Source organism: Rhodamnia argentea, chromosome 6, assembly GCF_020921035.1.
Source record: "Rhodamnia argentea isolate NSW1041297 chromosome 6, ASM2092103v1, whole genome shotgun sequence".
NCBI classification, from domain to species: Eukaryota; Viridiplantae; Streptophyta; class Magnoliopsida; order Myrtales; family Myrtaceae; genus Rhodamnia; species Rhodamnia argentea.
Window position 1 is genome coordinate 28,304,580 of NC_063155.1, and position 15,235 is coordinate 28,319,814.

The 15,235-nt window shown below is 37.5% G+C and overlaps 2 protein-coding genes across 2 annotated transcripts; both read left to right on the top strand.

The window, feature by feature from the left end:
* The first annotated feature begins 384 nt into the window (after positions 1-384).
* Positions 385-14,295, top strand: LOC115728093 (1-aminocyclopropane-1-carboxylate oxidase homolog 4-like). The gene is made up of 5 exons (XM_048280404.1): positions 385-910; positions 2,027-2,414; positions 2,591-2,939; positions 9,178-9,188; positions 14,195-14,295. Exons 1-3 carry the CDS (start codon positions 456-458, stop codon positions 2,837-2,839), a joined length of 1,092 nt encoding a protein of 363 aa, XP_048136361.1. The 5' UTR covers positions 385-455; the 3' UTR covers positions 2,840-2,939; positions 9,178-9,188; positions 14,195-14,295.
* LOC115756019 (1-aminocyclopropane-1-carboxylate oxidase homolog 5-like) lies at positions 11,261-12,052 on the top strand. The gene is made up of 2 exons (XM_030695695.2): positions 11,261-11,388; positions 11,800-12,052. The coding sequence occupies exons 1-2, from the start codon at positions 11,261-11,263 to the stop codon at positions 12,050-12,052; spliced, it is 381 nt and encodes a 126-aa protein (XP_030551555.2).
* Positions 14,296-15,235: the final 940 nt, after the last annotated feature.

Below are 15,235 nucleotides of genomic sequence, written 5' to 3' on the forward strand. Positions count from 1 at the left end.
CATGTAGAATTGGTTTTATAATTCATTGGATCTGCCGATCTCCAATGATTTGGAACCTATAAACGATACAAAAAGAGATCTCCATTTTTGTCTGCAAAATCTACTTTAAGCTACTAGAGATCTACATGACGCTGCAAAGGAAACACTATACTATGGGACTAATTGGCAGCTACTTATCAGGAGACATTAAAATTTTCCCTAGATGGAGGCGAGGTGCGACTGAACCAACTCATCTTTTTACCTCGCAACAAGTAGATCTCTAGACGAAGACGAGGTGCGGCTGAACCAACTCATCTTTTTACCTCGGAATAACTTCTACCCCGTACACAATCTTTCGAATGCCATGGTCCCCTCTATCTCCCCTTATAAATCAAACCGCCCCCCCCTCCTCCCATCTCCAAAACACACCCAAGCAAAATTCAGAAGAAAAAGAAGAAGAAATCGCTGGAAAAACCATGGGTGTCACCAACGCCAATGAACAAAAAGCCCTCGACAAAGCCCAAGAAGTCCGGCAATTCGAAGACTCCAAGCTCGGAGTCAAAGGCCTCCTCGACTCGGGCCTCACCTCCCTCCCTCCCCTCTTCATCCACCCGCCCAACGTCCTATCCAGCCTCAAACCCGTCGGGGCCAAGCCTAAATCAATCCCAACCGTCGACCTCTCCGGCCTTGACTCTGACCGGCGACCCTCAGTTGTCGAGGAGGTTGCAAGTGCTGCTCGTGAGTTCGGTTTCTTCCAGATAGTCAACCACAGCGTGCCTACAGAGGTCCTGGACCAAACTATCGCGGCACTGAAAGCGTTCCATGAGCAGCCCACTGAGGCGAAGGCGAGGATCTATAGGAGGGAATCGGAGACCGGCGTCGCCTTCTTCTCCAACGTCGACTTGCTTCACTCCAAAGCGGCTAGCTGGAGGTAACTCACAAATGCATCGTCTTGTCTACTTTTTCAACTGATCAATGAAATTAGTTTGATTAGGCATAGGAATGTCAATTTCTATGTTGAGAAGACACGACGCCAATGCGAGTGACTCAAAGTTGACATGATTTTGTTGTGTCCATTTGTATAAACCTTGTTTTTCATTTTCCTTGGAAAAGTTTCTAATCATTTTGCGGATTGTACAAAGTCATCAGTGACAAAGTACAGTGACTCAGTATAAAGCACGGATTTGTACGTATAACGTTACAAAACTCGTTCTTCCTTTTTAAGTGCGTGTTTGGAGATTGTTTTACCTTATTATTAATTTATATCTGGCGATAAATTTATTTTGATCTGTACTTAATTCGAAACACTTTGAATTTTCATAACATACTAGTATTGACACGTCAGTTCATACATAATTTTTTTAATCTTTTGAAATTTGCATAATAAATTAAAGTGTTAATACCATGGAAAACCCTAAACTGGTACATCGTGACAAATTTACCCCAAATCATTTTTTTGATAATGAAAAATCCCAAACTGGTTTGCTTGTGACACATTTATCTAAAACTATTTTTTTGCCCATCAAAAACCTAAATTGATACACCTATGATAGATTTACCATAAAATAATTTTTTTAATCATGAAAAACCTCAAACCGATATACCCGTGACAAGTTTACCATTCATTAATTGGGTTAATATCACGAAAAATCTCAAATTGATACACTTGTGACAAACAAAGAGTAAAAATTCCAAACCGGTACACTCATGAATTGGCACGTGCCATCTAACTCAGCAATTTGACGGTTAAATTTAATGAAAACCGATGAAGAGTAAATTTGTCACAGGTATACCAGTTTGGGTATATTTGTCATAAGTGTACCAGTTCGAAATTTTTTTTGATCAAAAAAATAGTTTGAGGATAAATTTGTCACATATGTACCGGTTTAAAGTTTTCTGTGGTGTTAACCCTAAATTAAACTTGAAAAGAAAAGAGGCCTTGCTTTGTAACAATCACAAACAAACAAGCGCTAAAGTTCCATGTGCGATAATTCGGGTGAAGAATAAGTAAATGAGATTAGTTCAAAGCACGAAATGATTTTTGCAGGGACACGCTCATCATAAGGTCGGGTCCTAAACTAGCAGACCTGGAAGAGATTCCGGAGGTGTGCAGAAACGAGGTGATCGAGTGGAACCAACAGGTCCAACGGTTGGGAGGCCTCCTGTTGGGACTGCTGAGCGAGGGGCTAGGATTGGGCGCGAGCACGCTACAGAACTTGACGTGCTTGGAGAAGAGAAACATTGCGGGGCACTACTATCCGAGCTGCCCCCAGCCCGATCTGACGATCGGGTTGACGTCCCACACCGACCCAAGCGTGATCACGGTGCTCCTCCAGGACCAGATCGGCGGGTTGCAGGTGAAGCACGGCGACGAGTGGGTGGATGTGACGCCCATTCCGGGTGCTCTCATCGTCAACATCGGCGACCTTCTCCAGGTAAGATTTCACTCATGGAAGTTTTAAGGCCCCGGTTAAATTTCAAAGTGGCTTTTTGGCAAAATCGATTGGCTTAGTTAGCGTCCTAAGGAAATTTGTGCTCAGCACAGCTTAACAATCACCTCATCTCTGTAGAGGATAGAGATCTGCACTAACATAAATTTGGGTTTATCCAGATCATGTCCAATGACGAGTACAAAAGTGTGGACCACCGAGTGCTGGCCAACGCGAGCCGAGAACCACGCATGTCGGTTGCTGTTTTCTACTATCCAAGCGATTGCGAGAGCCTGTTCGGACCGTTCCCAGAGCTCGTATCACCGGAGAAACCTGCGGTTTATCGGCAATTCAAGGTCGGGGATTTCCTGAAGACATTCTTCACTAACGAGTTGGATGAGAAATCTCTGAAAAATTACTTCAGGGCATGATTTAAGAGGCATATATAGGGTAAGATTTATGATGCAGGAATCAGATGCTTCCCCATTATTGAAAGAAGCAATTGCTTATGGAGTTGTAAATTCAGTTTGGTTTTTGGCATCGTACTAGTCCTGAGAATGTGTGTAACCATATTAAATAACAAGTTCATCTATTTTTCTCCACAATTAGTCGGTATGCGTCGCGATCTAAATAAATTTTCAAGTTAATGGATTACTAAGTTAATTAAATTAACTAACCTAGCTCGAGTTCTCCCCAAACTCTACCAATTTGCAACTTAAGGTCAAGTTATTAGGCCCGATACCGAAAAAAACTTCAACTTTAGTATTTGTGACAATTATATCCAATTTTTTTTTGTCTTATCAAAACCTCCAACTTTTATTTTTGTCCCAATTCTACCCCAAACTTTTAATTTGGTCTCAATTCTACTAGCCATACAAAAAAAAAAAAAAAACCCCCCTCAATTTTAGCATATGTCCCAAGTATATCCAAAACTTTTTTTTTGTCTCATAAAAAACCTCAAACTTTTATTATTGTCCCAATTCTACCATCGATAGCTTTTCCTCCACAATCATCATTAGTTAATCATACATGGCATTTCCACGTTGTTAATGAATTACACTTCGATAAAGCCGACATGAAAAAATTCTTGAACTTCTCTTCTGTTGTTTACTTTTCCTACATATTGCCGAGAGATACAGAGTTACTCAAAATGGCACTTTCCGTATTCTCTTCGGCACTCAACAGCCTAAAGAACTTCTAGACATGAAAGTATTTGGTCGAATGATCTAAATTCTTGTTGCTTGAAACCTCTTGTTTCTAAATTTTGAAGATTCATTAGTAAGTTCGGCAAGAAAATTCGAGTAACGTAGGATTAACTAACAATGATTATAGACGAAAGGCTGAAGGTTGTAGAATTGGGATAGATGTTAAAGTTGAGGATTTTTTTGGATATTAGACCAGAAAAATTGAGACAAAAGTAAAAATTTGAGGTTTTTTATGAGACAAAAAAAAAGTTTTAGCTATAATTGTCACAAATGCTAATGTTGGAGGTTTTTTTGGGTATTAAGCCCAAGTAATTAACATGCCACGATTTTAATTGGAGTTGTCACTAATCATTTATGGTAGGTTGATTAGGAACCTAAATAAAATAGCGAGGGGACTATTTTATTTTTACGAACTAGAGATTTTGGGTACTTTGGGTGCGGAAACTTAATTACGCTAGATTATTGCAACGCCCTTTTAGTACTATTTTGATTACATGAAAAAATTTGATCAAGCAAATTTAATTGATTTTAACCCAAGTCACTAACATAGGTTATCATATGGGTGTGCAATCAATTAAATTACATCCGGAAAACTCAAGATAATATGCAAGGAGCATGCGCCAAGCAATATTGTTTTCTCTTTTTGATTTTCAATTTTTTTTAAATGAAGTCTAACTCATATGCAATGCATGACTTTTAATCTATTGCAATGGCACGAATGAATTCATATGAAATTAATCTAATCTACTTGACTATTCTAAACATGCAATTAAACTAAATTATAATACAAATAATATTAAATCGACTACGTGGTTCGAATTAATTAAAGACCATACTACGCAATTCTATATGATGAACTAATGACATGGCAAATGATATGACAAATGCATGATGACATGGCACATATGACATTTTATAATTTTCGGATTTAATTATGACCCTAAAATAAACTATGCCAAAGGAATAGTTATCTTGTATATCTTAGAGTTTAAATGAACCTAAACCCTAACCTATCAAAGATAAGCTATTTAAGGCATAAAAATCTACTCTAACATGCATGTTTTATCCTAGAATGTAATCTAATCTAAATTACTCTGGAAATCAATTAAATATGCAAATTATCGAAGTGATCCTATTCTAATGATGCAATCTATCTTGAACATGCGATTCTATCTAAAATGATGTGTAAATCAAATATATATACAGCAATTATCTATATGCAATATTTTTTAGAGATTTTCAACATGCATTCAAATATTGCTAAAAAGATAACAATCCAATAAATTCAATTCAAATATGAAAATTAAATAAATCACCTTGAATATTTTAATTTCTTTCTAATCAAGTTTCGATCCGATAGATCGACCTTAAAAATTCGAAATGCCCGTTATGAAAAATAATTCCATCTAAAGCATGATATACAGACTTATTTTAATGTATGCGGTTGCGGATTAGGAAAAGATTTCCTAATTGATCACCTGTAGCTCAAAAGATTTCGTCGGATGAAGATATAGCTCAAAATAGGTAATGAAATATTTCAAACCAATAAAGATAAGAATATTACCTAATTTGCGGATGAACTTTCCAAATTCAAACTCGAACCAATCGACTTGCGGTTGGACCGGCGGTGAATCACGGATTGCTCGGCACAGACTCGATGGCGCGGTTCGCAATGGCTGTGGAGAAGGCTTGATGGGAGCTGCTGATTCCTAATTAGGACACCTGCCCAAAAGAAACAATTTGAACAAGACCAATGGACTTGTTCGGTGCAGTGAAGGGCAAGGCAGCGGTTGTCTGGAAATAAATCAAATAAATCCTTCGAGAAGAGACAGATCTCTCCACTTTCCTTTTTGTTTTGTCGTTCTCTTACTGATATAGCCCAAAAATCTCTACTCTCAGTGTTCTCTAAAATAATGCATCAGGAGTTGTTGATCTCATACATTGAACAACCCCTTTGGACTTTTTCTCTTTTTCTGGAAGAATGTGCACCTCTTTCTTTTCACCCCCTTCTCTGTCATTTGACATGGATCCATCAGGATAAACGCCATCGCATGTCTCCTTCTTTGGCCTCTTTTTCCTGGGTGTTGCCTTCAGGCCTGCACTCTACTTAGCAATTAATGGAAAAGAAATTCAACTCTACTTAGCAATTAATGGAAAAGAAATTAACTTTATCGGAAGACTAAACCAGGATCGTAGAATAATGAATGGTACGAGAAGATGGAGCTACGGAGAGAGTATTTGCCGATGTCTACGTGAGAGTGGTAAGCTCGAGAGGGACGGCTGTTCATGAACGGATCAGCAACTATAGCCGCTTCATCAGGCTGACAAATCTCGGCGACGGAGACCGCGCGCGCAGAGGACGTTGGGAGAGAGACTTCGGCTGCCTCCTCTTTTCTTTCTCTCTCACGTGATTTTCTAGTTATGTTTTCTGACTATTAAGTAAGAAAGTAAAACAACGAAGAGCAAAGATCAAAATCACAAATAACGATGTCAAAGGAACAAAAAAAGAAAGTAGCTTTAGAAGCCTTCTCCCTGATCTGGACGAAATCCACATAAAGACATCCACCGCCTCAAGCTCTCATATGTTGCCTTCCTTTGTCTTTGGCCGTGGAGAATTGTCAGTGAATTCTCCTCCTTCTGGCCGTGCTCGCCCAGTGCGTCGCCCTTCTCTCACACTCTCAAGACTCTGCTATCTATGATCCTCACGCTTCTCTCTCTTTCTCACCCTTCTCTGCTCACCTTTTTTTTTTCTTTGGACGAAGCCCCCCTCCTTCTTTTATAAGCAGCAGAAGATTGGACTCCGAGATAAAATCAAATCTCCATGCACGATTCCATGTTATTTGATAATATCTTTTCTGGTCCCGAATATATCATTTAAAATCTTGCTTCTGCATACTTTCATTTGATTCACGCTCTAAAGATTACGTTTTGTTGTGAAACACCCATACTCAGAATTCCGCTCGAGAAATGTAATCCTTCGCGATAATTGACCAGAAGATCATCGGCTAGATTGATTTTCACATTCCTGCGAGCTTAATCCAAATTGAATTAGGTTCATCCGACGTCGATCCGACTCAAATGCTAATGTAAATGTATGCTAAAATAAATATGAAAACTGATTCAATTATTTTTTTTTGTTAGAGACTGAAGTTAGCCTCCAATTTTTTAAGCAATTTATGATAAAATAAAAACCAAAATTCAGGCGTCAACGGTATGTTTGGCAACATTCGCTCATTCCTCATCCTCTTCACCATGCTGTTCCCATCCATATCACCCATCATTTAAATCTTACTTAATTAGAGTATATTAATTCTTTTTGTGGATGAAGCCCCCCTCCTTCTTTTATAAGCAGCAGAAGATTGGACTCCGAGATAAAATCAAATCTCCATGCACGATTCCATGTTATTTGATAATATATTTTCTGATCCCGAATAAATCATTTAAAATCTTGCTTCTGCCTACTTTCACTTGATTCACGCTCTAAAGATTACGTTTTGTTGTGAAACACCCATACTTAGAATTCCGCTCGAGAATTGTAATCCTTCGCGATAATTGACCAGAAGATCATCGGCTAGATTGATTTTCACATTCCTGCGAGCTTAATCCAAATTGAATTAGGTTCATCCGACGTCGATCCGACTCAAATGCTAATGTAAATGTATGCTAAAATAAATATGAAAACTGATTCAATTATTTTTTTTTGTTAGAGACTGAAGTTAGCCTCCAATTTTTTAAGCAGTTTATGATAAAATAAAAACCAAAATTCAGGCGTCAACGGTATGTTTGGCAACATTCGCTCATTCCTCATCCTCTTCACCATGCTGTTCCCATCCATATCGCCCATCATTTAAATCTTACTTTATTAGAGTATATTAGTTCTTTTTGTGGATGAACAATTTTTTTCATATCAGACTTTTGATAATCTAAGGCTTATCATTCTGCTAAGTATTGATTGATTTCCTATCTAAAAGTGCAAAAAAAAAAAAAAAAAAACACGAGTTCCTTTATCATTCTACGAGAAAAAGTAACAAGAATTCTTATGGGTAATTTTGAGAAATGAAATTCAAAGCTACTATGATTTGCTTGATGCGCAAATATAACATAAAACATGGGAGTGCGGTGACGGATTGGCGGCCCCTTATCAGGAGACATTAAATTTTTCCTCAGATGAAGACAAGGTGTGAGTGAACCATCTCATCTTTTTATCATGCAACAACTTCTATTATATCACGTGCACATTCTTTAGCATGCCTTGGTCACCTCCCTCTCCCCTTAAAAATCAAGCGCCCCCCGCTCCCCCCCCTCTCCAAAACACCACGGCCAAGTTCATCAGAAGAAGATTGCAGGTGTTATAATTATGGTCGGTTAATAGATTAATGAAACTGAGCAAAGCGAGATACGCCTCTTCAATTCACGTATCTTTTCAATTCATATGTTATTTCATTTCATGTGACTCTTCATTCTGTTGCGATTTCTCACTTTAATATTGTAGTTATTAAGGGTTAATGGCTTGCTAAATGTGGAGTATAACAGATATGACTCTTGAGTTTATGTCCTTGCAAGTTTCTGCAACTTTTTTCACTGTATATAAATAGACGTGTCTCTTTATTTCAAAATAAGAACTAGAAGAACTCCCCAAAGCACTCCTCTAGTTTTCTCTATAGTCATTCTCTAAGTATGCCGGTGTCGATAAGTGTTCGACAGAGTCATGTTTGTATAGTGAAAATACAAACGGGTTAGAGGTCTTATATCTTGGGAGGCATAATTCGTGAAGCTGCTTAGCATCGTTGACTGGAACTAATCATCTTAAGGAGATTTGGTTAACCGTATGCCACATCCAATTTAATTTTGTTACAATTTTATAGCAGTCTTTGCCCCATCTATTTACCTATTTAGTTTATCAGAAAATCGAGATAAATGATAACAATCAAGTACCCATTAATCTCCTGTGATATTACTAAAAAAGTTATAAATCTATTGTACTTATATCAATTTAATCCTAAACCATTTAATTTGACCAATTGAGTCCTAAACGTTTTGACAACTTGCCAATATAGTTTATTCAGCCAGTTTTGATTGGAAATCGCCGACGTGGATCTTGGGCATCCTACGTGGCACAACCGGCATTGAAGCATACAACTTTTACAATTTTTATTCTTTTTGGTTTTTATTTTGTTTATTTCTCTCTTTTTTTCATCCTACATTGATCATCGGGCCTTGGCAATGGCGAATGACTTGCCATAGGTGAGGCTCGCCTTCGCCATATATCAATGGGATTGCCCCTCGTCAAAGGCCAGCAAGGGAGACCCTCGCTGATTATTTCCTTTGGCCAATCGCCGGCCATCGTCGAGGCCCGGCGATTGGCGGAAAAATAATGAAAAAAAAATAGATAACATAAAAAAAAATTCGCAAAAATTATTCACGTCAATATCGGCCGTGCCACGTAGAACGATCGTGGACCGCCGATACCATGTTAGCAATTTCCGATCAAAATTAGCCAAATAGACTACATTAACAATTTTTCAAAAAGTTTTGGACTTAATTACTCAATCATGAAATATGATATTTTACCAAACAAATTCCTCTCGCTAAGGGGCAAATTGACCTAACCATGATCCCTCAAGGACCATTCTTCTGTTGTTCCAAATCGTGACGAAGGTCATTTTCACTGTTACACCCACATAACGTCTTACGTAACTTACCGATTTTGTGTGTCACGACATTTTGGGTGTGGGAGCCGCGAAGAAACTGAATCATGATTACAACTGGATAAATGGAGGTGATTGATCCCTTAACCTTATATACTAAGGTTAATACCACGAAAAATTTCAAATAGATACATTTGAGATAAATTTACCCCACACTAATTTTTTGACCATAAAAGACTATAAATCGGTATACCCGTGATAAATTTATCCTCAATTATTTTTCGTTAAATTTTACTGTCAAATTGTTGAGTTAGACGACATAAGGCAGTTCACGGATTTATCGGTTTGAGATTTTTACTCTCCGTTTGTCACATGTGTACTAATTTGAAGTTTTTCGTGGCATTAACTCAATTTTACGAAAACTAACGGAGGGTAAATTAGTTGCATGTGTACCAATTTAGGGTAAATTTATCACAAGTATACTATTTTGAGGTTTTTTGCAATCAAAAAATTAGTTTGAGGTAAACTTATCACATATGTACCAGTTTGGGGTTTTCATGGCATTAACCTTATATACTACTAGCTCATGAAATACAGTTTTATAACAACCATTGATGTAGTTAATTGCTACTAGTTGAGAGCCAATTTTCTACCACATAAGAACAAATATTTTAGCAAACCATCAATCTTGCTAATTGTTGACACCAAAAAATGACAAAGCATTTTTAATTGATGTGGCATCGATGAGTTTTGGTTTTATGTTTATATGAGCGATGAGTTATTGATAGCCATGATACAACTATCGAAATATGATGGCTATTAGTCGACCATTGATACTTTTTTTTTTTGTTGTCAAAGACCATTGATACTTAACAAACATAGATAACTATTGAATTCAGAAGCTCGAAAATTTAGTGAAGATGTCGAGGTAAAGATACCAATTGATGGTTATATCCCATGGCAAATAGCAATTGTAACCGCCTGTAGATAAGGTCAGCATGCAATTATGAAGCCTAGAGTTATGAAGATTTGGTTGTAACTGTCAATTTGATTATTAACCATCATATTTGTATTTACTTACCTTTAGTTTAAATTAGTTCTTTCTACCCAATCTACTTCTTGTCGGAATTGCCACTAAACCAAATCCAATAATAAAAAAAAAAAAAGAGATAAATCTCCGGTGAAAAGTATTACGCCGACTGGGTCAATTTCTGGTGAAACACTGATAAACACACCAATAAAAAAAATTTGTCAATTCAATAAAACATCTTAACCAGAATGGGTCCATAATTTAAGAGCCGGGTTGATTTTAGGGTTTCCCTAGATCATTCTATAATGGGAAATAACGATAATTGCACTTACTTTTGTCTGCAAAATCTACTTAAATATAGCTTAGTAGAATGGCTACTTGAGCTACTATGATCTGCACGATGTGCAAATAATACGTAAAACATGGAAGTGTGGTAATGGATTGGCGGCTACTTATCAGGAGACACTATATTTTTCCTCGGATGAAGACGAGGTGCGCAGGAACCAACTCATCTTTTACCAAGCAACAACTTCTCAGCACGTGCGCAATCTTTCGAATGCCATGGTCCCCTCTCTCTCCCTTTAAAATCGACCCCTTTCCCCCACCTCCAAAACACGTCCAAGCAAAGTTCAGAAGAAGAAGGAGATCGCAGTAAGCATGGGTTTCACACTAATGAACAACAAGCCCTCGACAGAGCCCTAGAGGTCCGGCAATTCGAAGACTCCAAGCTCGGAGTCAAAGGCCTCCCCGGCTCCCTCCCCTCTTCATCCACTGGCCCAACGTTCTATCCAGCCTCAAACCCGTCGGCACAAGCCCAAATCAATCCCAACTGTCGACCTCTCCGGCCTTGACTCTGATCAGCGACCCTTAGTAGTCGAGGAGGTTGCCAGCGCCGCTCGCAAGTTCAGCTTCTTCCAAATAGTCAACCACAGCGTACCTACGGAGGTCCTGGACCGAACGATCGCGGCAATGAAAGCATTCCATGAGCAACCAACAGAGGCAGAGGCAAAGGCAAGGATTTATCGGAGGGAATCAGAGACCGGCCTCGCCTTCTTCGCCAACATCGACTTGCGTCACTCCAAAGCGGGTAACTGGAGGTAAGTCACACATGCATCGTATTATCTTACTCTCCTATTGATTTAGGATATTAGTTTGGTTTGACATAGGATTGTCCATTTCTACATCGACACGAATGTGAGTAACTCAAGATTGACGTGATTTTATTTCATTCTTTGGTGTAAACCATAATTTTCAACGTCCTTGGACAAGTTTCTAAATATTTTGCGAATTTTACGAATGACAAACTTACAGTGACTCAACATAAAGTATCGATTTTCACATATATTGTTAGAAAACTCTTTCTTCCTACATAAGTGCGCCTTTGGATATAGTTTTACTTTTCATTAATTTGAATGTTGCGGGTGAATTCATTTTGATGTTTTGTTAACTCAAAACACTTCAAAATTTCAAAACATGAAATGAGTTCAAAGCACGAAATAATTTTGCAGGGACACGCTCCTGATAAACATGGCGGGGCAATACTATCCGTGCTGTCCCCAGCCGGATCTGACGATCGGAATCGCGTCCCACACCGTCCCGAGAGTGATCACGGTGCTCCTTCAGGACCTGATCAGCGGGCTGCAGGTGAAGCACGGCAACGAGTGGGCGGATGTGACTCCCATTCCGGGTGCTCTTGTTGTCAACATCGGCGACCTCCTTCAGGTAAAATTCTACTTATGGAAGTTTACCCACCCCGTTTAAATTGCAAAGTTGCATTCTTGCAAATTAATTGGTTTAATTAGTGTCTTAAGGAGATTTGTGCTCAACACACCTTAACAATCATACCATGAAAAACCTAAAACTGCTACACATGTGATAAATTTATTCCAAATTATTTTTCTCACCACAAAAAATCCCCAAATTGGTATTTACTCCAAATTATTTTTTTCATCACAAAAAAGAGATTATATTCTTGGTGCTCGAAAAGTTTTTTTTTTTCCTTTCCGGTAAGGATGGTGCTCAAAAAGTTTGTTATTTCTAATTTCAGAAAAATACAATAAAATCTATAAATGAAATTTTCCTAACAACCTTTTAATTGGTCGATTGAAAATAATGGTCATCATATTTTATGATTCGAACCAGACACATTAAGTTGTGCTAGATAGCCCATGAGAAACACTATCTAATCATAAAAACTAATTTAAGTTGCAATTTAGGGGGAAGTCTTTAATGTATACTCAAAAGAACATGCATACGAATGTGCAGACTCCAATTTCTTTTTCTTTTCTTATTATTACAAAAAAGTGACATGTTTGGTTGATTCTCTTATCCCAAATAATCTTTTTTATCCTGTGTACTTTTTCTTTTATTTTTTTGTGCAAGACTTATGTCCCTATCAAAATAAGACTTTAAAATTGTTATTTCTCTATCTATGACGTATGATTGATATGATTATTGATGCTCAAAAAGCTTGTTATTTATAATTTCAAAAGATGCAATGAAATCTTAAAATGAAATTATCCTAACAATTCTTTTATTGGACCATTCAAAATAATGGCCATGATATTTTATGACTCGAATTGTACACATTACCCACTGATAGATAGTTCATGACAAACTATCTAATCATAAAAACTAATTCAGGGAAGTCTTTAATCTATACTCAAAGACCATGCAAATGAATATGGAGACTTCAATTTTTTTTCTTTTCTTCTTATTAAAAAAAGGTAACGTGTTTTGTTGATTCTCTAATCCCAAATAATCTTGTTTCTATTCCCGTGTACTCTTTTTCTCTTTTGTGCACAACCATATTCCAATCAAAATATTTACATTGTTACTTCTCTGTCATATGACATACGATTGTTATTGGACGATTTCAATGGGAACAGCGGAGAGAAGAGAATGAGGAATGAGCTAGTGTTGCCAGACATACCGACTAATTGTGAAGAAAAATAGATGAAGACGTTATTTAATATAGTTACACACACATTGTTAGGACTAAGACAATGGCTTGGAATTTGGTAAATCTAAACCGATTACAACTTCAAAAGCGATTGCTTCTATCAACAACAGGGAAGCATCTTATTCTTGCATCACAAATCTTAGCCTGTATGCCTCTTAAATCACGCCCTGAAGTAATTTTTCGGAGATCTCCCATCCAACTCGTTGGTGTGGAATGTCTTCAGGTAATCACCAACCTTGAACTGCCGATATACAACGGGTTTCTCCTGCGATTTGAGCTCAAGAAGCGGTCCGAACGGGCTTTCGCAGTCGCTGGGATAGTAGAAAACTACCACCGACATGCGTGGCTCTCGACTAGCGTTGGCCAGCGCTCGGTGGTCCACACTTTTGTACTCGTCATTGGACATGATCTGGATAAATCTAAATTTACGTTAGAACAGATTTTTGTCCCTTATAGAAAGGATTAATACCACGAAAAAGTAATTTGGGATATATTTATCACAGATGTATCAGTTTGAAATTTTTCGTGGTATTAATCCTTTCTATAAGGGACAAAAATCTGTTCTAACATAAATTTGGATTTATCCAAATCATGTCCAATGATGAGTACAAAAGTGTGGACCACCGAGCGCTAGCCAACGCCAGTCAAGAGCCACGCATGTCGGTGGTAGTTTTCTACTATCCCAGCGACTGCGAAAGCCCGTTCGGACCGTTCTCGGAGCTCAAATGGCAGGAGAAACCCGTTGTATATCGACAGTTCAAGGTTGGCGATTACCTGAAGACATTCCACACCAACGAGTTGGATGGGAGATCTCCGAAAAATTACTTCAGGGCGTGATTTAAGAGGCATACAGGCTAAGATTTGTGATGCAAGAATAAGATGCTTCCCTGTTGTTGATAGAAGCAATCGCTTTTGAAGTTGTAATTGGTTTGGATTTACCAAATTCCAAGCCATTGTCTTAATCCTAACAATGTGTGTGTGACTATGTTAACTAACGTCTTCATCTATTTTTCTTCACAATTAGTCGATATGTCTGGCAACACTCGGCTCATTCCTCATCCTCGTCGCTCTGCTGTTCCCATTGAAATCGTCTAATATCAATCGTATGTCACACGACAGAGAAGTAACAATGTAAATGTTTTGATTGGAACATGGTTGTGCACAAAAGAAAAAAAGAGTACACGGAATACAAACAAGATTTTTTGGGATTAGAGAATCAACAAAACACGTTACCTTTTTTTAATAAGAAGAAAAGAAAAAAAATTTGAAGTCTCCATATTCATTTGCATGTTCTTTTGAATATAGATTAAAGACTTCCCTGAATTAGTTTTTATGATTAGATAGTTTGTCATGAGCTATATATCAGTGGGTAACGTGTACAATTCGAGTCATAAAATATCATGACCATTATTTTGAATGGTCCAATAAAAACATTGTTAGGATATTTCCTTTTTAGATTTCATTGCATCCTTTGAAATTAGAAACAACAAGTTTTTCGAGCATCAAGAATTATATCAATCATATGTCATACGATAGAGAAATAACAATTTAAAATTCTTGTTTTGATAGGGATATGGGTCTTGCACAAAAAATGAAAAAGAAAATGTACACAGAATAAAAAAGATTGTTTGGGATAAGAGAATCAACCACACATGTCACTTTCTTTTTAATAATAAGAAAAGAAAAAGAAATTGGAGTCTGCACATTCATCTGGATGTTCTTTTGAGTATATACATTAAAGACTTCCCCTTAAATTGCAACTTAAATTAGCTTTTATGATTAGATAGTGTTTCTCATGGGCTATCTAGCACAACTTAATGTGTCTGATTCGAATCATAAAATATGATGACCATTATTTTCAATCGACCAGTTAAAAGGTTGTTAGGAAAATTTCATTTATAGATGTTATTGTATTTTCTGAAATTAGAAATAACAAACTTTTCGAGCACCAAGAATATAATCTTATTTCATACACTAGAGAA

What these genes read in the sequence shown, in the direction of transcription:
- LOC115728093 (XM_048280404.1), top strand. Translation starts at nt 456, where the DNA reads ATGGGTGTCACCAACGCCAATGAACAAAAAGCCCTCGACAAAGCCCAA. An exon ending in TCCAAAGCGGCTAGCTGGAG is followed by an intron (nt 911 to 2,026) that starts GTAACTCACAAA and finishes TGATTTTTGCAG; the next exon opens with GGACACGCTCATCATAAGGT. An exon ending in ACATCGGCGACCTTCTCCAG is followed by an intron (nt 2,415 to 2,590) that starts GTAAGATTTCAC and finishes GGGTTTATCCAG; the next exon opens with ATCATGTCCAATGACGAGTA.
- LOC115756019 (XM_030695695.2), top strand. Translation starts at nt 11,261, where the DNA reads ATGAAAGCATTCCATGAGCAACCAACAGAGGCAGAGGCAAAGGCAAGG. An exon ending in TCCAAAGCGGGTAACTGGAG is followed by an intron (nt 11,389 to 11,799) that starts GTAAGTCACACA and finishes ATAATTTTGCAG; the next exon opens with GGACACGCTCCTGATAAACA.